The sequence below is a fragment of the Dermacentor andersoni genome, chromosome 3, assembly GCF_023375885.2.
Source record: "Dermacentor andersoni chromosome 3, qqDerAnde1_hic_scaffold, whole genome shotgun sequence".
Lineage (NCBI taxonomy): Eukaryota > Metazoa > Arthropoda > Arachnida > Ixodida > Ixodidae > Dermacentor > Dermacentor andersoni.
The window spans coordinates 147,808,752-147,832,207 of NC_092816.1; the positions used below are offsets into that span (position 1 = coordinate 147,808,752).

The 23,456-nt window shown below is 51.8% G+C and overlaps 1 protein-coding gene across 1 annotated transcript in view; it reads left to right on the plus strand.

Annotated features, from left to right (window-relative positions):
• Nucleotides 1-23,456, plus strand: part of LOC126524665 (uncharacterized) — a 113,186-nt gene that overhangs the window by 19,807 nt on the left and 69,923 nt on the right. Inside the window, exon 4 of the mRNA XM_055067416.2 lies at nucleotides 18,562-18,668. Coding sequence (XP_054923391.1) covers nucleotides 18,562-18,668 — 107 coding nt within the window. The remainder of the gene's footprint in view (nucleotides 1-18,561; nucleotides 18,669-23,456) is intronic.

A 23,456-nucleotide genomic window follows, 5' to 3' on the forward strand; every position in this document is an offset into this window, starting at 1 on the left:
AGACCTCGTCGCATACATGGCGGCAGCAATTCTCGTTTCAAAATGTCATCGCACACGTCGCGTAATATTGGTAGTAATTCCGGTGAAAATTTCTTGTACAAGGCAGTGCTGAGTCCGTTTACTCCTGGCGACTTTCTTGGTTTGAGCTTCTGTATGGCGCATTCTGTTTCGCTCTCTGATATACACTCATCCGTATGCTGTTTGGTCTCATCATCCATGCAGTTTACCGTTGCAGCATACTTTTGCAAGAGTTCACGGTCGCATGTGTTACTTCCGCATTGGGAGAGGTCCTCGTATGCTTGAGCAAAAGCAGCCTCGACGTCGTTTTGTGATTTCAGAATGCTGTCCCCGCTCTGTATTGCTTCTATTGTGTTTTTCCTGCCACGCTGTCTTTCTTTCGTCTTGAAAATCTTGAGCGGTTCCTCATCTCTCTGCTGTGATTTCGTCCTAGACCGGCTCATGGCGCCTTTATATTCCTTCTCCAAGATCGACAGCAGCTGGCCTTTGCACTCTTTGATATCTTCTGTGAGGGTACCGGGTGACAGTTTTCGGCTTCGATTAGATTTTTGAGAGTTCGTATCAAGCTCAGCTTTTCGCTCTTCTTTAGTGCTGATTTTTCCTGTCCTTTTGCAACTAGAATCATCTTACATTCTTCTTTTATCTCTTCCCACAATATCGCGTCTACCTTTCCTCCGCTCGTTTTTTTCCTTGATTAGATTCTTAATGCTGCCGAATATTTCTTTGTCACCCAGCAGACTCTCATTCAGCTTCCACAACTGCCACTCTTTGTGCCTCTTTCTTGTTCTTTTCTTTTCTTCAACTATGGTTGTGACAAATGCATGATCTGAGAATGCAACAGGTTGTACCTTATAACGCACGTTGTACGATCAAAGGTTGCTAGACACGTAAAACCGATCAACCCTTGAATGACACTCCCCTTGCCAATGCGGAAAACCGTCATTTAACTCGTGGCGAAAGTTCGGTAACATCCTGCAACTCATAGTCTCAAAAGCTTCCTGAGCTCTGCTAGGCTGGTATCTGGAGAACGCTTTTTTGAACAATCAGAAGCACGTAAAACACAATTAAAGTCTCCGGCAAATATGGTACGGCATGGTGAGTCAGGATACTGCCTCAGGCCTGAAAATAATTCTTTTCCTAGCGATGGGTCATTCGGAGCATGAATCGAAATAAGCTTGTGTGGTTCATTCCGGTATAATAAATCCACACTACATACACGGCCGTTTCGGTCCTTGTCCACTCGGGGTATACTAGTACCGCTGAGTGTTTCTTTACCAAAACTGCCGTCCCTCCACTGTAATTACAAGCAGGCGAAAAATGAAACGAGTAATGGTTGCGAACAAAGTGGTCCATCTCTTCCAACTGCACACTCGATGAAAGTTTTGTTTCCTGAATAAACGCAATGTAAAGGTTTTGTCGCAGTAGCAGACTTAGAAACCACTGCTTCCTCCTGCGTGCGACCAAACTCACGCAGTTAGAGGTTGCTAGCTTTAAGTAAGCGATAGTGATAAAACTGCTGTTACTCCGGCCAATGATTTATACCTCTGAGGAATGATCTTTACAGGTCACAAGGAGCGCTTGTGATGTTTCTCCACGGGCGCTATCCGAGGAGCCGTGGTAACACGGTTCCTCTTCATGGCCGCTTTCGATTTTACTTTTTGCACCGTGCTTCTAATCTCTGCAATACTCCCTGACGGTCTCCGCTTCCATCGGAAGGTTCGGGGGGGGGGGGGGGGGGCTTCAGACGCCGCTGGCGTATTGGTACGTTGCGCTCCTAAGTCCAGAACGTCCACGGGCGTCTCCGGGGGAGGAACGCTGCGAGCGCGGAGCGAGTGGACGCGCCTCACATCGGCTCCCGCAATTTTCCTCCGGTTTACCGAAAATTCCAAGGGACCCCGTGAAATTTTGCCTCTGCTAGACGGATAACATCACCCGGCGCCCGAAGATACCGCTCTGGAGCAGGTGGGCCATCTTTTGAGGCCTTTTAGGCCCATTTTTGTCTCCGCCACTTCACCCAGCTGAGCCTAACGCCCCGGACTCGATCTCCATCGTTCTCCGCGACTGCCATGGCGGCCTCTGCTTGGCGCGGGTACGATCCCGAGACAATGACATGGTCAGAAATCGTCGCAGAAGCCCCGTCTTCGCTTGAAACTTCCACTCCGACGGAGGAGATAGTGGATGAAGGCCTTTTCTCGTTGGTGGCACTTCGTAAACGCCAGCAACGCTCGAACACTGCGGCGGTCAACGGACGCTCCATGAGTTCCAGCCTTTCTGTGCCTACGAATCCTGAAAAGTCCAACCCTCAGCTCTCGCAAGCAGCGGGATCGAAGAAATGGCGGCCCACCGCTATGCCTCGACTCCGCAAAGAAGATTTCACGATTGTCATCAAGCCCAGAGTGACGATCTCCCTGAAGACAGCCCTGCAGAACGGTGAGCTTGGTGCTTTGCTCTCTGCCTATGTAAATCCATCTTCGGTGGACACTCTTAGTGTCTGGCCCATCTGGGACCAGAATATTGTCATTGCCACCACTCAAGACGTCAATGTGGCGAACGCACTCGCTCGTGAATTTACACTCAATGCTTCGAAAGGCCCCATCCCGGTGGTCGGACACGCCAAAGTCAACGGTGAAGTCTGCAGGGGGATTATTACAGTCCATGAGCAGGAAACTTCTACCACCCTGAAATCTAAAGTCCAGTGGCGCGGAGGAGAGATAGCCTTCATCCGCAAGCTGGGGAAGTCGACGATTGCCTTGCTCACCTTCGTGGGACACAGAGTACAGCGTTACGTGCACTATAACAGTGTGGTGACTGTGGTGCGCGAATATAAGCCGACTATTCCCGCGTGTTTCCGATGCGGCACCATCGGTCACCGTCCGGACTTATGCCCGAATCCTCAAGACAATCGCTGTGGACACTGCGGCGAAATGGTCGCAGTCCTCGAAGACGGCAACATGGCGCCCCACGAGTGCACTCCTTCCTGCATCGTGTGCGGTGGGGCTCATCTTACGGGCTCGCAAGACTGCAAAGCCAAATTTCGACGGCTGCAACAACCGGGCAAGCCGACCAGTCAACGAACCCAACCTCGGACTGCAGTGCCCTCGGGTTCTGACACCACTTCAATAGCTCCCACGACTAGCAACAAGAGCACGAAAGGCACAACCGGACCAGTGCCACCGGCGGGCACCTTGCCTGGACGTGCACCCAAGTCACCTCGGTCAACTAACCCGAAAGTGTCATGGGATACAGGCGCCCCTACATTCCAAGACGGGGACTTTCCGGCTCTCGAAGGCCCTCTGTCTGGCACACCAAAGAATACGTCTCAGCCCAAGGTAGGCAGCCGAGACGGGCCTCCTCCGCCTCCCCGCACTCCCCTACCTTCTCCCCCACTAAAGATTCCTCCTCATCCCCCCCATAATTCTGACGTCGCGGACCTCCGCCGCGAGCTCGAGACTCTCCGGGCACAAAATGCTCAACTTAACGCGAAAATTCACGCGCTAGAAACGGCTCCGTCCTCCCCGCCCCCTGCCCATGTAGCTCCGGAGCCGATGCAAGTGGTGCAGGCGGACCTGACACCCTCTAGCTCTGACGTGCGTTTCACCGCCCTCGAAAACGCCCTTGCCGAATTAACGGCTCAGATATCAAATTTTGGCCAAATTCAAGACAGCCTTCTCAAGGCGGTCACAGCTACGGTTACGGCCGCCGTGACGGCCAACATTAAGACGTGGCTAGAGTCAAACCCCCGCATTTTCCGCCGAACGGGACCCCTCAAAGACGCGAACCGCCCATCAAAATTCACCCGACCCATCAATCTAACCGAACTCTCGGAGGAGCCGGAATCGCTCCAGCTGCAGGTGACGGAGCCTAGGCCGGCTCTCCAAGGCGATCTCCCTTCAAATCAACATGGCTGCGTCCCCTCCCAACCAACTCCCTAGAGGGCGGCGCCCCCCACAAAGACAGCAAGCTATCTCTCTTGTACAGTGGAACTGTCGGGGTTTCAAAGACAGGACGAAACGCGCCCACTTAATGGCGTACATTGAAAATCTCGAATACCCCGCCGCAGTTCTTGCACTGCAAGAAACCGGGGCTGCGGTTAAGCTCTCGGGCTATAACGCTTTTCAGCTAGACCCGTCCACCTGTCTCCTAGTCCATAAAGGCTACACAGCGCAGGAGGTTGATCTCGACCTAAATCTGGAATATTCGTACGTGATGGTTTCTGCCCTCCCCCTGCGGCAAACAAATAGCCCCGTACACATACTTAATATATACTGCCCCCCGAAACTAAAAAAACGTTACTTTTTTTAACATCTTTAGCGCAGCGCTATGGATCACGGGTCGCGATCCCCTGATGATAGTGGGCGATTTTAACGCCCCCTGTCCCATGTGGGGCTATCGCAAGGAAGAGCCGTGTGGTCGTAAGTTGGCGGGTGTTACGTTTCGCCTACAACGCGCGGTAATGCCGGCGCGGATGCAACGGACGCCGGGGCTTCGTTCAAACCGGCGGACATTTTGGCCCGTTCGACGCCGCCGCAACGCCTCCCCGCCAAGCGTGTCCAGACGTGTTTCAGTGCCACGTGTCTTCGTGTGTGCGTGTGTGTGTGTGTGCCCACGCTTGTCAAAGCGCGGCAGCCGGGGAGCGGAGCTCCCCAAGTGAGGAGCCAGGAGGTCTGTCCGTCGGCGGGTTGGCGATGCGTCACTACACTCGTCTCAACATGTCTCTCAGCTCCTCCGTGCTCCGCCGTCGCGTGGGCTCCGTGCTCCGCCGTCGCGTGGGCTCATCCCGTGACCTTCCATCTGGCCCGCGACGCCGAGAGTATAAGAGCAGCTGCCCCCGGACGCCGAGAGAGAGGCTCCGATTTCTTCTGTTGAGTTACGTGCTCTCCCGTCTCTCCACTTCGGTCGACCTGACCGGCCGCTCTTTTGCAATGTTAGAATAAACAAGTTGTTCTGTTACCAGTCTACTCTTGCTTCGCCGGGACCTTCGGATGCTTCCAGTGCCCCAGGCCGCCAGGCCAACGCTACCCTTGGGGCTTGCGACCCATTTGCAATAACGGGCGTCAGCACCGAGACCCCAACAGCTGGTTGCCAGCGGTGAGATCGCGACAACGGAGGCCAGCAGCGAAGAGATGCGGTTGAATGTATGCTGAGCAGCACAACGACCATCCGGGAGCAGTGCAACGAGCCCTGTGTGATGACTGGTTGCCTGCAGCGGAACGACTGCGCTGAATTCTTGGCTGCGAGGATTGGTGAGTGCGGGACTTTCTTCTTCTGAGTTTTGCCAGGCTTTTGTTAGTGTCAGAAACAGAGCTGGTAATTGTGGTTGTCGTTGCTGCCGGGTTAGTTTTCGGCAAGACAATAGTAGGCAGTAGAGAAAGCAGCATTCAGAGCAGCCATGGATTTGAAGTCGTTGCGCAAACCGAAATTGCTGGAGCTTGCAAGAGAGTTGGGTCTGGATGTCTCAGACAAACTCAGAAAACCAGAACTGCTAAGGGCTATTCTTGAGTTAGAAGCTGAGGATGACGAGCTGTCGGAATGCCTTGAGACCATTGAGGAGAGGGAGACGGCAAAAAGACAGGAGCGCGAACTTAAAGAGCAAAAAGAGAAACAGGAGCGCGAACTTAAAGAGCAAAAAGAGAAAGAAAAAGAAGAGCGCGACCGTCAACACGCTTTGGAAATGAAGCGTCTCGAGTTAGAGATGGAACGCGCTCGTAATGGAAGTCAGGCACACGGTGCAGGAGAACGAGTATTGTTCAAAATGACTGACCTGATGTGGCCGTTTAAGCTTGGAGAGGACATTGGTTTGTTCCTGGTTAACTTTGAGCGAACGTGCGAGAAGCAGGGGTTCTCTCGGGAAACGTGGCCACAGCGCTTGCTCACTTTGCTACCCGGCGAGGCGGCCGACGTAGTCGCTCGCTTGAATAGAGAGGAGGCAGAGGATTTCGACAAAGTGAAATCGAGTCTGCTAAAAAAGTACCGGCTGTCAGCGGAGGCGTTCCGTCGGAAGTTTCGGGAAAATGAGAAAGGCAAAAGTGAGTCATATACAGAGTTTGCCTACAGGCTTATGTCAAACATGCAGGAGTGGCTCAAAGAAGAGAAAGCGTTTGGTGACCACGAGAAAGTTCTGCAGTGTTTCGGGCTAGAACAGTTTTATAGTCGGTTACCTGAGAACGTGCGGTACTGGGTCTTGGATAGGCCAGACGTTAGTACGGTGGCTCGAGCCGCTGAGCTAGCCGAGGAGTTTGTGACGCGTCGGGCTCGTGGAGCTAAGGACGGTCAAAAGGGTGAATTTGGCTCCAAGTTTGAGAGGCCGAAGTTCACGCCCATGAGAGCAAAGGGGGACACACGTAGTTCGGATGCGAGTGAAAGCTGTCCGACCGAACCTAAGGAGACGGCGGCAGCCGAAGCCGAACGCAGAAAGCGGTTCGAGACGAGGCAAGCGCGCGTTTGTTATACGTGCCAGAAGCCGGGTCACTTTTCGGCGTAGTGTCCAGAAACAAAAACAAAAGTCGTGTTTTTGTCTTTATGCAGCACTGACGAGAACATGAAGCTTCTCGAGCCTTACATGCGAGACCTCCTCGTGAACGGGAAAGAGTGCCGAGTGCTTCGCGATTCCGCAGCTACAATGGATGTAGTTCACCCCTCTTACGTAGAACCCGATATGTTCACGGGCGAGTGCGCATGGATCAAGCAAGCAGTGGAAGCTCATAGCGTGTGACTGCCGGTAGCAAAAGTGCTTATTGAAGGACCTTTCGGAGCACTTGAGACGGAGGCCGCAGTGTCATCTATGCTGCCCCCCCAGTACCCGTACCTATTTTCGAACAGGTCCGATCACCTCCTGCGCGAGAAGGGGCTTTTGTTTGGTGAGGCTAGCGTTCAGGCCTTAACCAGATCGAAGGTTCGGGAGCTCGCTGCAAAGGCGGTAGTTGCGGGACCGACGTTGTTGAACGATGAGAAAGGGTCAGAGGCGCAGCAAGCTGGTATTCAGAGCACGCCCGAACTGAATAAAATTGAGCCTGTAGCGTTAAAGGCACCAGATACTGGAGAGGAAAATCCCGACACGGGAAAGTTAGAAGAGCTGTCTCCAGATTTGCTCATCGCGCCTACGTCAGACGGACTTAACAGGTTGCTAAAAGTCAGCCGGTCGGCTTTGATAGCCGAGCAAAAGAAGGATGGCAGCCTAGAAAACATACGCTGCGTTATCAAGGAAGGTATCGCCAAGAAAAATGCTCGCTTTGTGGAAAGAGGTGGGGTCCTGTACCGGAAGTATCTAGACCGCAGGGGAGTGGAGTTCGATCAGCTGATCGTGCCTCAATGCTATCGTCAGGATCTGTTGCGCTTGTCGCATGGGGGTTCGTGGTCCGGACACCTAGGAGTTAAGAAAACTAAGGACCGTCTCTTGCAAGAGTACTATTGGCCAGGGTGTTTTCGGGACGCAGACCACTTTGTGAAGACATGCGACACCTGTCAGCGGGTGGGCAAGCCAGGGGACAAATCGAGGGCGCCGTTGAAGTTGGTACCTATCATTACGGAGCCTTTTAGACGGCTCGTTATTGATACAGTGGGACCTCTGCCGGTAACAGCCACGGGGTACCGACACATTTTGACTGTGATCTGCCCAGCGACAAAGTTCCCTGAAGCAGTGCCGCTTAAAGAACTCAGCTCAGTTGAGATAGTCAATGCACTACTGTCCATATTTGCGCGAGTTGGTTTTCCTGCAGAAATCCAGTCAGATCAGGGCACAGTGTTTACTAGCGCTTTGACGACAGCCTTTCTCGAAAGGTGCGGGGTAAGGCTGTTACACAGCTCAGTGCACCACCCCCAATCGAATTCCGTTGAGAAGCTCCACTCCGTCATGAAGCGCGTGTTGAGAGCATTGTGTTTTGAACATCAAACTGACTGGGAGCTGTGTCTGCCTGGAGTGATGTTTGCATTAAGGACCGCGCCGCATGCGGCTACGGGGTTTTCGCCAGCTGAGCTGGTGTACGGTCGCTCGCTGCGATCTCCGCTTCGCATGCTTCGAGAATCATGGGAGGGCAGGGGCGACGACCCAGTCGTGGTAGAGTACGTGCTTAAGCTCCTCGAACGCTTAAGAAGGGCACAGGAGTTGTCAGGTGAAGCAATGGCAAAGGCCCAACAGAGGGCCAAGGTTTATTATGATCGGACAGCCAGGGCCCGTCGTTTTGAGGTGGGCGATGAGGTCATGATATTGCGCACATCGCTAAAGAACAAACTCGACGTGCAGTGGGAGGGCCCAGCACGGATTGTTCAAAAACTGTCGGACGTTAACTACGTGGTGAGTCTGCCAGGAAAGCGGAAAGCACAGCAAGTTTACCACTGTAATCTGCTCAAACCCTATAAGCAACGGGAAGCAGTGGTGTGCATGATGGTAAACGTTCCCGAAGAGCTTCCGGTCGAGCTTCCGGGACTAGGCTCCGTGACGAACCGGAAAGACACCGATCAAGTCATTAGTGACTTAATAAGTAAAGCATCGCTGTCGCCTGAGCAGAAAACCGAACTACACCAGCTCTTACAAGAGTTTCAAGGTCTGTTCTCTGAGAGGCCTGGTAGGACTTCTGTCCTTACTCATGACATAGAACTTACCTCCCCAGAGCCAGTACGATCCAAGGCGTACCGGGTGTCACCCCGCCAGAGCGATATTATGGAGGCTGAGGTAAAGAAAATGCTACAGCTCGGTGTTATTGAGGCGGGTGAGAGTGATTATACCTCCCCTTTGATTTTAGTTGAGGTACCGGGCAAGGAACCTCGTCCTTGCGTCGACTACCGCAGGCTTAATTCCATCACTAAGGATCAAATTTATCCGATCCCTAACATCGAGGAGCGCCTTGAGAGAGTGAGTAGCGCTCAGTTTATTTCCACCCTAGATCTTGTCAGGGGTTATTGGCAGGTTCCACTTACAGAAGAGGCTAGTAGGTATGCGGCGTTCATTTCACCAATGGGGACATTCCGTCCTAAAGTTTTGAGTTTTGGTTTGAAGAACGCGCCATACTGCTTTTCAAGCCTCATGGATAAAGTGTTGCGGGGACAGCAAGAATTCGCTTTACCGTATCTAGACGACGTAGCGATATTCTCCGCATCCTGGCCTGAGCATATGGCGCACTTGCGGGCAGTGCTAACCCGCCTGCGCGATGCGGGCTTGACAGTCAAGGCTCCCAAGTGCCAGTTAGCACAGGCCGAGGTTGTCTACCTCGGACACGTGATTGGTCGGGGTCGTCGCCGCCCCTCTGAAATAAAGGTGGCCGCTGTGCGAGACTTCCCGCAACCGCGCACGAAGACCGATATTCGGTCGTTCTTAGGTGTCGCCGGCTACTATCAGAGGTACATCCCCAGGTACTCTGATATCGCGGCTCCCCTAACGGATGCTCTAAGAAAGACAGAGCCGCAAACAGTCGTCTGGGACGAGACAAAGGAAAGAGCTTTTAGCGCCCTAAAGAGCGCCCTAACAAGCCAGCCTGTGCTACGATCGCCCGACTACACAAAATTGTTAGTTGTTCAGTGCGATGCTAGTGAGCGAGGCATGGGCGTTGTACTGTGCCAACGGGAAAATGGAGAAGTAGAACACCCCGTCCTGTATGCTAGTCGTAAGCTGACGAGTCGTGAGCAGGCGTATAGCGCCACCGAGAAAGAGTGTGCGTGTATCGTGTGGGCCGTTCAGAAATTGTCATGTTACCTAGCTGGCTCGAGGTTTATCATTGAGACGGATCACTGCCCTCTCCAATGGCTGCAGACCATCTCTCCCAAAAATGGCCGCCTCCTGCGCTGGAGCCTCGCTTTGCAACAATATTCCTTTGAGGTGCGTTACAAAAAGGGGAGTCTCAACGGTAACGCCGATGGCTTAAGTCGAAGCCCCTAACGTGGGAATCAGCCTCAAAATTGCTTGTTACTGATGTTTTTCTTCCTGAGGCAGGATTTTTAACCTATTTGCTTTCGTGTAGTGTTTCAAAGTGATGATGTGCTTTCTAGTGCAATTTTCCGATTTGTGGACGCGTTCTGAGTGCTGCTAAACTACTGTAAGGAACTAGGCAGCAGTATAAAAGGGGAAAGAGCCTGGCAGGGCTTAGTGAGGGTTGTGCCGTGCTTGCTGACTGAGCGGTTGACTTTCGGCGTAGTTCTAACGCTTGCCGGAAACGAGAACAAAAATGTCAACTCTCCCGAAGTCACTTTGCAGTGTCCTGTGTGAACCTGAACGTGAGAACGAGGCCTTCTCTGTGCGCTGCGCTCGAGAAACGCCAAAGGACGCCCGACTTCGGTTATGAGCATCATCGAGCGACATCCCTCCGGACAGCGGATGCAGTCCCCTGACCATCGGGATCTCCTTCCCCCGGCGGGGCGGTCTGTTACGTTTCGCCTACAACGCGCGGTAATGCCGGCGCGGATGCAACGGACGCCGGGGCTTCGTTCAAAGCGGCGGACATTTTGGCCCGTTCGACGCCGCCGCAACGCCTCCCCGCCAAGCGTGTCCAGGCGTGTTTCAGTGCCACGTGTCTTCGTGTGTGCGTGTGTGTGTGTGTGCCCACGCTTGTCAAAGCGCGGCAGCCGGGGAGCGGAGCTCCCCAAGTGAGGAGCCAGGAGGTCTGTCCGTCGGCGGGTTGGCGATGCGTCACTACACTCGTCTCAACATGTCTCTCAGCTCCTCCGTGCTCCGCCGTCGCGTGGGCTCCGTGCTCCGCCGTCGCGTGGGCTCATCCCGTGACCTTCCTTCTGGCCCGCGACGCCGAGAGTATAAGAGCAGCTGCCCCCGGACGCCGAGAGAGAGGCTCCGATTTCTTCTGTTGAGTTACGTGCTCTCCCGTCTCTCCACTTCGGTCGACCTGACCGGCCGCTCTTTTGCAATGTTAGAATAAACAAGTTGTTCTGTTACCAGTCTACTCTTGCTTCGCCGGGACCTTCGGATGCTTCCAGTGCCCCAGGCCGCCAGGCCAACGCTACCCTTGGGGCTTGCGACCCATTTGCAATAACGGGCGTCAGCACCGAGACCCCAACACGGGACTTATATCTACGCTGGGCATCACTCTTCTAACCGACCCGGTCCACCCAACACGTGTAGGGAATTCTGTCACTCGGGACACCTGCCCCGACCTTACCCTCACGAAACAAATCCGACACGCAGACTGGATCAACACCGAGGAGACCCTCGGTAGTGACCACTGCATACTGAACACTACTATTTACACTCGACCCTTACATCGCCCCCTTGCACAAGCCAAACTCCCCGACTGGAATGCTTTCCGCCAGGCCCTCCCAGTAACTTCTCTCTTGGAACAAGGCTACTCCACTTGGGCGCAAGGACTCATGCAAACACTCCGTTCACACGAAAAGCAGATACAGCTTACGGAACGTGCACCGGACGTGGATAACCACCTGATGCACCTCTGGGAAGCTCGCCGCAGCTTAACCAAACGATGGCGGCGGCAGAAACGCAATCGTAAACTCCGCGCTCGTATCTCTGACCTTACTCAGCAAGCAGCCGAGTACGCTGCCCAGCTCGCCGACACTAACTGGGTAGATAGATGTAACAGCGCAGCAAAACAGATGTCGAGCCGCAACACTTCGCGGCTCTTCAGGAGTCTCATAGACCTTACACAAACACGATCGGAAATCAAGAAACACCTCACTTTCAAGGAAACACGGAGCAGCTAGCGAACGCTTTGCGCTCACAATACCTCAATCAGGATCGAGACCCGCGAGGGATGGATTATTCGTATGTAGGCTGCGATAATCCGGAAATGGATCAGCCTTTCCAGCTTCACGACCTGCGCGCGGCTCTTGCACGAATGCGCAGAAGGACGGCGCCCGGGAGGGATAAGGTAACCGTCAAACTATTGGCAAACCTTCCAGATCGGGCATATGAAACCCTACTAGAATACATCAACGCCATTTGGACGGGGGACACTTCGTTGCCAGCCGATTGGAAGACATCGTTGGTAACCTTTATCCCGAAGGCGGGGAAATCGGTAAACATAGACAACCTCCGGCCCATCTCCCTCACTTCATGTGTAGGGAAACTCATGGAAACGATGGTCCGTGACCGCCTCTCGGAATATCTCGAGAGCAAGGACACCTTCGCCGACACCATGTTCGGCTTCCGACCTCATAAGTCGGCACAAGACATCCTTTTACAGCTTCACCACGAGATCGTCGAACCCACAGAACACTCACATAACGACAAGATAGTCCTGGCACTCGATCTCAAGGGTGCCTTTGATAATGTTAGGCACGCCATCATACTAAAGCACCTTAGCGAGACCAACTGCGGCGCTCGTACATTCAATTATATCAAACATTTTTAACGGACCGCTTGGCCTATATACGCCTACAAGAGACCGAGTACGGCCCATTTGTGATGGGAACACGGGGCACACCACAAGGCGCTGTGTTGTCCCCGCTTCTTTTTAACATTGCCATGGCACACCTCCCAGCACAGCTGGCGGGTGTCGATGGTGTTCAGCATGCGCTGTACGCCGACGACATCACCATCTGGGCCACTACGGGAAACATAGGAGAGATGGAGGAATACCTGCAAGCAGCGGCGAGCATAGTAGACCACTATGCCACGTACTGCGGCCTCCAATGCTCCCCGTCCAAGTCTCAATTTGTACATATTCGAACTTCCCCGAAATGCAAAATCTCAGTTCAGCTTTCTCTCGCCAGTGGTCCCATCCGAGAAGTGGAGGAGATTCGAATACTCGGTCTCTTCATTAATCAACACCGCAAGGCAGGCACAACTCTTGCCAAACTCCACAAGGTCGGCGACCAGGTCGGCCGGATGGTTCGCCGCGTTTCCAACAAGCGAGGAGGGTTGCGAAGTAAGGATGCGTTGCGGCTCGCACATGCCTTCGTAACTAGTAGAGTACTGTACTCGACCCCATACCTACGCTTACGGAAACATGACGAAGATTGCTTGGAGGTAGTACTCCGCAAAATGTTCAAGAGAGCCCTCGACCTCCCGATCTCCACTTCCAACGCGTGTCTTCTCGCGTTGGGAATGGTAAACACCTATCGGGAACTTCGCGAGGCGCATCTCGTTAACCAATACACGCGTCTCGCCCAGACCGTGTCCGGTCGCCGCCTCTTAGACCGGTTACATATTAAACATGACCACCATATGATGGAAAGGGTTCGAGTGCCCGAACTGTGGAGAAGCGCCCTCTACGTTCGACCCCTTCCAACTAAGATGAACAAGGAGGACCATAATGGCCGGCGCCAGGCGCGAGCGGATGCCCTGCACCGCCACTATGGCGCTAAGAAACACGTCTTCTACGTCGATATTGCAGGCCCCAACCACTCCAGGGGGGATGGTACACGGCTGCAATCATACACGAGGAAAGACAAGTGGACGGCCTCTCGTTCAAAGCACCCAGCTCAACGCATGCGGAGGAGGTGACGATCGCCCTCGCAGCCTCCAATCCCGACTCTAAATTCATCCTCACAGATTCCCGTGGAGCCTGTCGCAACTTTCAATTGGGATGGATCACTCCTCTCGCCGACAAAATTCTTCGCCGCTGTATTCACGACTGCGATTCAACTCATCGCTCAATAATATGGGTCCCCGGCCACCAAGGCATGCCAGGTAACGAAGCCGCCCATGAGGCAGCCCGCGCACTCACCGGGCACCAGGCATCACTTGGGGGGACCTTGACCCAGATCACAGCCCTCTTATTTCTTTTAAAGACATTACTGAGCACTATCGTGCCGAACACCACCGTTACCTGGTTCCTATGAAGGGACTGGGTAATGCTGGCGAAATAACTCTCCTTAGGCTCTTTACAAACACCCTGCTATGCCCGGCGGTTCTCAAGCACTTTGACCCTTCCTTTGACGGCCGCTGCTCTTTCTGTGGGGAGGTGGCCGACACCTTCCACAGGGTTTGGGCATGCAGGCAAAATCCTTCTCTCCCCCCCATCGCCCCTTCCCCTTCCCGAGAGGACTGGGAGGCGGCCCTACTCGGCTGCCAGGAACTATCGGCCCAACAAGCCCTAGTTCGGCGGACCTACGTAGCGGTGAAGACCAACGGGGTCCCGGAATGGGAGACTCCGCCCAGTATTGCAAGGGGCGCGACCAACTAGAGGTCTCTCCCCGAGCACCTCTCTGTATATATATAGCCCAATAAATGCTTTTCACCTCCACCACCACCACCGTCTCCGGGCGTTCCAGTTCTCCTGAGTAGATCACTTCGGACGCCGTCGGCGACTCCACCGGCACTAAAGGGCACGGGACATGAAACAGTACACTGCAATCTTCTTCCGGCTCCCCCAAGATTTCATCCGTTGTTACAGAGACAACAGGCGATACAACTACCACAGCGTTTACTGGAGAGTTGGCCTCCTTAGTTTCTTTTTGCGTGGTTGGTGTTTCAGGCTCAGGCACCGACGAGGAAATATTATTGTTGCGAGGCTGCAACGTTTCTACAGCTTCATCCTCGTCCATGAGCGCATCTGTGTCGTCTTTCTCGCCACCTTCGCGTGTCATGGTAGCGTAAGTTTTCCTGCAGTCGTCAGCTTCGTGACCAAATTGGCGGCATGCAGAACACTGCGGGATACGACAGTCCTTTCTTATATAGCCCGATTTCTTACATCTCAGACACAGGGTTGGTCGTCCAAGCACAGTTACAACAGTATTGCTGCCCTGAATACGAATCTGATGCGGGAGCGATTCGACAGTAAGTCCGTGTTTCAGTCTCAGAATTACCGACCTAGATGAGGTTTGCACTCCCGTGAATTTTCCGGTCAGCCACGTTTTCCTACTCATTTTTTCAATTTTCCCATATGGTTCCAACGCTTCTCTACGGCGTCGTCACTGATATGGTAAGGAAGCCAATGAAGTTTGACTCTTACCTGGCTGTCGTTGGGATCGATGACAAGGCATTTTTTACCTTTGATGCGCAGTTCTTTTGCTTCTAGGAGCACTAGCTTTGCAGCCATGGAATATGTCGTTAGCGCCCAGACATGATTCATCTGGTAGGCACCAATCGACGCCACATCCTTTACTTGTAGGCGCTCAATTTCTTCATCGAAATCGTTGATTCGGTATGGCCTGGAAGACACATCACAATGAAAAAAAAAACTGTGTTGAGGGAAGCGTTTCCAGTGGGCAGTTGGCAGTTAGGGCAGAATAACCTTGTGGTCCTCAGCAGATACAGTAGAACTACGGCCTGCGACTCTATGCTGCGGCCGCTCACACCGGTCGGAGAGCGCACATGATCCCAGCGTCTGACGCGCACGAGAGCCGACGAAGGATTCCTGCGCCACAAATGCATTGCGTATGGGCCGTTTGTCAGTGAAGATCTTTCAGGCCAACGCTTTAAAGCTCCACGATGAAAGCACTGGGTATGTGCCGCTCTTACATGGGTGTCTCGCTAGCTTGGGCCACTGGGCATGTGACGTTGGGCGTGCGGCAAGCGTGGTCACACTTGTGAGCGTTTTGAATCACCGGCGCGCCGCTCTTTTCGTCTCCGAGGCCACGTGTGAACTTCTTCGAAATGCCTCAAGATGGCGCAGCGTGTCAAAAAAAGTGCGTTTCGCCCGCACTGCCACGCCATGTATTCCGGCGGCCACGTGCAGGCTTCGAGGCGGGGCCGTTTGACGTCACAAGGCGTTCTTAGGGAAACTCGAAAGCAGGAGTGTTGCTGCAGTGGTGGTGGTGAAAAGCATTTATTAGGCTATATATACAGAGAGGTGCTCGGGGAGAGACCTCGAGTTGGTCGCGGCCCTTGCAATACTGGGCGGAGTCTCATTCCGGGACCCCGTTGGTATTGACCGCTACGCAGGTCCGCCGAACTAGGGCTTGTTGGGCCGATAGTTCCTGGCAGCCGAGTAGGGCCGCCTCCCAGTCCTCTCGGGAAGGGGAAGGGGTGATGGGGGGGAGAGAAGGATTTTGCCTGCATGCCCAAACCATGTGGAAGTTGTCGGCCACCTCCCCAAAGAAAGAGCAGCGGCCGTCAAAAGAAGGGTCAAAGTGCTTGAGAACCGCCGGGCACAGCAGGGTGTTTGTAAAGAGCCTAAGGAGAGTTCGTTCGCCAGCTTTACCCAGTCCCTTCATAGAACCGGGTAACGGCGGTGTTCGGCACGATAGTGCTCAGTAATGTCTTTAAAAGAAAGAAGAGGGCTGTGATCTGGGTCAAGGTCCTCCCAAGTGATGCCTGGTGCCCGGTAAGTGAGTGCGCGGGCTGCCTCATGGGCGGCTTCGTTACCTGGCATGCCTTGGTGGCCGGGTACCCATATTATTGAGCGATGAGTTGGATTGCAGTCGCGAATACAGCGGCGAAGAATTTTGTCGGCGAGAGGAGTGATCCATCCCAATTGAAAGTTGCGACAGGCTCCACGGGAATCTGTCAGGATGAATTTAGAGTGCGATCGAGGGCGATCGCCACCTCCTCCGCATGCGTTGAGCTGGGTGCTTTGAACGAGAGGCCGTCCACTTGTCTTCCCTCGTGTATGATTGCAGCCGTGTACCATCCCCCCCTGGAGTGGTTGGGGCCTGCAATATCGATGTAGAAGACGCGTTTCTTAGCGCCATAGTGGCGGTGCAGGGCATCCGCCCGCGCCTGGCGCCGGCCATTATGGTCCTCCTTGTCCATCTTAGTTGGAAGAGGTCGAACGTAGAGGGCGCTTCTCCACAGATCGGGCAGTCGAACCCTTTCCATCATATGGTGGTCATGTTTAATATGAAACCGGTCTAAGAGGCGGCGACCGGACACGGTCTGGGCGAGACGCGTGTATTGGTTAACGAGATGCGCCTCGCGAAGTTCCCGATAGGTGTTTACCATCCCCAACGCCAGAAGACGCGCGTTGGAAGTGGAGATCGGGAGGTCGAGGGCTCTCTTGAACATTTTGCGGAGTACTACCTTCAAGCAATCTTCGTCATGTTTCCGTAAGCGTAGGTATGGGGTCGAGTACAGTACTCTACTAGTTACGAAGGCATGTGCGAGCCGCAACGCATCCTTACTTCGCAACCCTCCTCGCTTGTTGGAAACGCGGCGAACCATCCGACCCACCTCGTCGCCGATCTTGCGGAGTTTGGCAAGAGTTGTGCCTGCCATGCGGTGTTGATTAATGAAGAGACCGATTATTCTAATCTCCTCCACTTCTCGGATGGGGCCACTGGCGAGAGAAATCTGAACTGAGATTTTGCATTTCGGGGAAGTTCGAATATGTACAAATTAAGACTTGGACGGGGAGCATTGGAGGCCGCAGTACGAGGCATAGTGGTCTACTATGCTCGCCGCTGCTTGCAGGCATTCTTCCATCTCTCCTATGTTTCCCGTAGTGGCCCAGATGGTGATGTCGTCGGCGTACAGCGCATGCTGAACACCATCGACACCCGCCAGCTGTGCCGGGAGGTGTGCCATGGCAATATTAAAAAGAAGCGGGGACAACACAGCGCCTTGTGGTGTGCCCCGTGTTCCCATCAGAAATGGGCCGTACTCGGTCTCTTGTAGGCGTATATAGGCCAAGCGGTCCGTTAAGAAATGTTTGATAGCTGCAGTGCAGGCCTCGTGTATAACTCGTTTCGTCGGCGTCGATACGTTGTTTCGCCATATTCATTCAATACTAATCGCATTACGGTCGACAGTCATCGCGAGATGGGTTCTGCTGGTGTTTTCTCCACACTGAGATGCTTTTGTTGCCAACTTCAGTTTTTGTTGCCTCCTCTTTTAAAGTTCCGTTTAGCTTAAATCTGTCGATCAGTGCGCTCTCGATGCAGCTAGCTACCAAGTAGCACTCATCCATTCTCGGGGAATTAATTGTAAATATGTTCACATAGCCAGAGCCTGATAGCCAGTTGTAGTACATGAATAATGGACCAAATTGTCTATATACCCAGTGGATCATGCCCAATAACGTGCAAACTCTTACCCAAGTTCTTTATTGGGGCAGACACCCAGCGGGAAATATGCAGTGGCCTTAGTTGTATAATCTGCAAGACTGCAGCAGTCAACACCCGCAAAGTGGGTGGAGGATAAAAACAATCCTTTGTTTTACAAAGGACGCTACTGAGAGAAGGCTTCGCAATTCCTGAGCCGAAAACCAAAAAGCCACGGTAACGCGCACATCCGGGAAATGCTGTAACCTGTGGCGCGCTTACACTAAGGAAACTTGCAGCTTAAACGAGTGAATGACTGAAAAAAGCACCGGGAGAGTGGATAATACGGCCGGGGTCATTAACGCTAGGTTATACGAACATGCATGCGGACACACGGGGGTGGTCTTGCTGAGTCGTACGTGGTACGGCCCTCACCCAGCACCACACTATAGTTACGACCGCCCCCGATCACATGTAAGTGAAAGTGGAGAAGGCGATTTAGTGAAGAGGGAAGAGGAACGCACGCACATTTTAGGTATTGCCAATTGACTGCCACATGGCAAACGATCACGAGCATATATGCATACGCTACACGTAGAACAAATAATTGTATTGTGTTTTAGTGGTAACTGCGATTGCATTGTTTATTTGTCGCTCTGGGAAGCAGTTCAATTTATGCTCACACTGAGAAAGTAACATAGCTGTTTCATATTCCCCCTTGCACAGGTGCGCGGTTGCCGCCTCGGATAACAGCTCATGCAGTGCAAGCAGTGACTTCCAGAAACTGCCATTCCCGTTTTGTTGCAAATCGCGCATTTGTCAAGGGAAAAGGAGTAAGCGCATCTCAATTTTCTCTTTTATGTGCAGGACTACCGGTTATGTGTAATCTTAGATGTGCCACAATGAAACCCATGACTGGGCTTTCTAGGAAATTATTTCGCTGCTTTACAACTAATGCTTAATTAAATTTAGGGAGAAGTTAAATGCTTGCAGTGTATGTCTTGGGAAAGTGTCAGCAAGAACAGCGTACACGTCACTGCTGTTTAGTCCTCGGCATTACTTCCGTAGCGGATTTGAAGTCGCTGTAATTGTGGCCGGCGCAAGATTATAAGCTTGGTGCGCTTGTAATAAACATTACTGGTTGATTTGGTGAACTTTAAATATGCGCCTAGGAAGGCCGAGGCAAGCTATTGCTTGTTTGCCTAATACCATCTACACAAATGCGTCGTTTGTGCAGCCAGGCCGCAATTACGTGCTGTACGGACTCCGAGCTAGAGACTTCCCGCAAATGTGAATTCTACCTATCGACTGTCGCAAGGCAGTGCTACGACTGACACCAGCGTGACCAAGCGGGAAAGGCGATGGGCAAAATTCCATTCGATGAACTTTGCTGAGGTGCTATATCCTGTGAGTGAATAAATTGCAATAGTAAACGTTTGATGTGTACGAGTCAGAGCAGGCTGTGCTTTGTCACAACCGAAAATGGAGGGTCTCTGAGCATCGCTTCTCTTCCAGATACTTATTTGCATGTACCCGGCTTGAAAAACATAAACAAATTAAAATATAATCAAATACCTGCCGGAGAAAGTTGCGACGTGTTTTGTTTTTATTTCACCTTTAATATATATGCTTCGAAGATTTAAAAATTGCAGATAGTCATTTTTATTGAAAAACCAAGAGAAATCTCAAACTGTGTTGTTGATTTTAAGAGAGTAGTGCTTCAAAACACACACACACACACACGCACACGCACACACACACACACACACACACACACACACACACACACACACACACACACACACACACACACACACACACACACACACACACACACACACACAAATATAAATAAAAGGGCACTCGCTGTCTTGGAGTGACAAAAAAACATTCCTCAAGTACTACTTTGTGCGAAAACGTCTTCTGCCTTTGAGCGTAAATTGAAGTGAAACTAACGAGGTGAAACGTATTACTGCAAGATTTGCTTTTTTGAGAGGGAAGGAAGAGTCTAGGTACACCTCAAAGCATGCAAACATACACGGGAAAACGACATAGGAAGTTAAATGCTACATTTAGGAGCTCCCAACGGTAGCCGGTGCGCAACGTTGATAGCGTGGGCTCTATGGCTATGCATAGTGAAATATTTACCGCGCACAATCGAAAAGAACACAGTGAAGGGGGACACACGAGCGCTCGTGTGTCCCCCTTCACTGTGTCCTTGTCTATTGTGCGCGCTAAATATTTCACTATGAATTCGTACCAACTCGCGCAACTATCAGTTCTGCGACTGTGCCTATGAAAATTAACTTTTTATTCACGCATTTTGTTATTCTCACTATTGGGAAAAAAACAGCTCTAGGCTAGCCGGTGTTGCCAAGGGCCCCTTTCTTAGCTCATAGTGGTGCACAGCAGTCAGAGACCACCGCAAAACAAATGTCAACTCTAGCTGCCATGCCTTTAGCTACCTATATGCTCTTCAGCGAGCTGTCTCTCTTTCCCATTTCGTAAATAGTAATGAATGAATGAATGAATCTATCAGTTCTATTAACGCGCCCAGAAACAACCTCGTGGTATTTATACTATATATGTATGTACATTAACAAACAAGAACAAAACGCCCACATAGCATCAAAACAACAAAACAAAAACATAACGTAGAGGAAAAAGCAATGACTGCAATTTCTGGAAATCTGCATGCTAGACACATGGTACCCTTCACATTGAACTAGGCAGGCACATACACACCAACAAACAACAAAGAGTAGACATGCCGTACACCAACGGTTCACCATACAACATACAAAATGAACATCGTCATTTCTGTAAACGAGTGATCAGATGGACTCGAGTGATGCCCGGAAAGTGGGCAAATGTCCATAGAAGGTGTCAACTTAGTGAGTGTTCGTTGTAGGCCTGGAGAATCCTGGCCGAGGGATTCTTTGAGGAGCCAGAAGTAGATACATAAAAGCCTGGACACTCTAGTTATTATTTTTTGCGAAATCTTTATACTAACGTTATCCAATATTTTGGTACAATCAATGATACCTTTTAAGAACTTGATTAAGAAAGTTCATTCAGCTTTCGTGCGTCCGTAGCCCAAGTCTTCTAGACCGAGCGAGGACAGAGAGCGAGTACGTTGTTCACGACCGACCTGCCTGGAGCACCGATAAAGATGTATAGAGATAAATTTCTTCTGTACTCGTCTACTAGTTATTTATTACGCAGGCAAGTGCTGTTTCTAACGACAGCGGCATATTCCAGCAGAGGTCAGCTGAGGGATGTGCACAGATTAATACACTTGCATTTCCGAACTGTCTCGAGATTCCACTTGTTGTGCCCAAGGTGTGCAGGTCGCGCTTTGTGATGCATTCTATGCGCGGCTAGAATCGGAACTTAGAATCAAAGATGATTCGAAGGTCAGCACCTTCGCACTCCCGAGAGAGCGTGGCTTTTACCAGGTGGTAAGGGAGACGAAACTCATCTGTCTTGCGTGTATATGACATTAGTTTCGTCTTTCGGCCGTTTAGTAGTAGTTTGTTTTGCACGCACCAATCGGCAAAGGTTGGATACGCCTTGTTGAAGGAAAGTGCAGTCACGAAGGCTATGAAGTTCTTTGATTATCTTTATGGCATCCGCATAAAGCAAGAAAGGCGAGTGCTCTATAACTTAAGGTACAACGTTAACAAAAAGACAGAACAAAAGTGTTCCAGGGACAGAGCCCTGCAGCACACCACTGGTAGCTACGTACGTCTTTGAGGACTCTCCGTTGGAGGTGATAGAGCATTGTCGGTCTGACGTGTAATTGAAGGTGCAGAAACACCGGTTTCTTAGAGTTATGGGAACAACAAGAAATGACTGACAACATCGAGCGCCTTGCTTAGGTCACAGTAAACAGTGTCACGTTGACTTCTGTTCTCGACCGCTTCTGATGCGTGATCACCCACGTTACTGTAACTGGCCTCTATGAGCACGTCTTGATCTTATCGCCTTTGCCCTTATAGGTAAGGTTCATCCTGCTTTCATACCACCCAATCGGAATGAACTGTGTTTCAATAACGTGTTCCATGGCCCTGCGCAGCTGTGCCTGGCAGTTTGTTTGTCACGTCAGCGGAAAATGGAACGCCGTTGCCAACGCACTTTCTCGCGCCGCCATCCAAGTAATGGAGCAGTTGCCGACCGCATGGCGAATTTTTCGACGACTCGCCCACCGTACCTGCTGACGTTTTTGACTACGCCTACCGTCTACGCAGCGCTATGCGTACTGTCGTTCCCCTTGACAACGACGTTCTTCCCGGCGTGTATACATCAACCCTGGCCTTGACAACCGCACGCACGTCTTTGTGCGCCACGAGGCTGTGCGTCCTACCTTACGGCCCCCGGTATGATGGTCCATAGAAAGTACTCAAGCGTGCACCTAAACACTTTCTATTGCTCATCAACGACCGATCCGTCGACGCCCGGAACCTGCCTACTTGGACTCTGATGCTTTAGCCACTTCCGCTGTCACATTCCCTCCCGACCAAGCCAGTCATATCCGGCGCGTGCTTTTCGCACCACCCACCCTTCGCTCTTTGCCATTCGTCCAGCTCACGGCTTCCTCGCTAGAAGAGGGGGCCCCGTAGCACACTACTACGCGCCGCAGTGGTTCGAACACAAAAGACGAAGACGACGCGCCCGGCACGCTGACGGTGCGCGAGCAGTGGAATCGGTGGAATCGGCCTGAATGAGCGGGCTCTGCTAAGATATAATTTGCGGACACTAGGCACCAGCATTGCTGAATGACCCGGTATAAACCCATGTTGATTAGGCATTAGGCTGTTTTGTACACTGCGTGTGAATAATGTGTGCAGGACCGACTCAGACATTCTTTGACGCAGTGTGTAGGTGAGTCATCGGCCTGTAGTTTTGTGGGTCTGTTTTCGAGCCTGATGGTATTGGAAATGTTCGTATTTCAGGCAAGTGTTGAATATGCGAGTTAAGATTGGACAAAGCACATCACATAATGATTTAACTGAAACCACAGTAATGATTCTGGGCCACAAGACAGTGACGTCCTTGCGTTGCGAATGCTTTAGGCGATACGTTCTGCGCTATTAGACGCAGTGCTAGCCGCATCAGCATTGTGCGGAAGGTAGAATGAAATGGAGCCACCACTCCTGCTGAAACCTGATTGAAAGTGCTATGCAAAAACACCTAAGACGTCCTCGATAGTTTCATGATACTTGTTAATAGAAAGCGTCTGCTTTACTTGGTGCCGACCTGAGTTGCAGATATATCCAGAAACCTCTGGGTTTTTAGAAAGATCATTTTCGACTGAGCTAATATAGTTCTTGTGATCATGTTGGCATAATATTGTGACACGCTGACGAAGATGTTTTAATCATAGTCGGAAGAAGACGATGTTCTGGGTTTCGTGCGCTCGCTACCATCTTGTCAGCTGATATAATTATTGTAAATATTCTGTAAATACACGTCTACCTGTTTTTAAACCTGTGACATTTTTGGTGGAGGTTGCGGGATCATTCTCAAGACGAATTTACGCAGCGGGCGCTCCTTAGCTGCATCTACAATGCCAGCTCAAGGCGAGGATGCTTCGGGCCCGTCGGCACCCAAGCCCACCG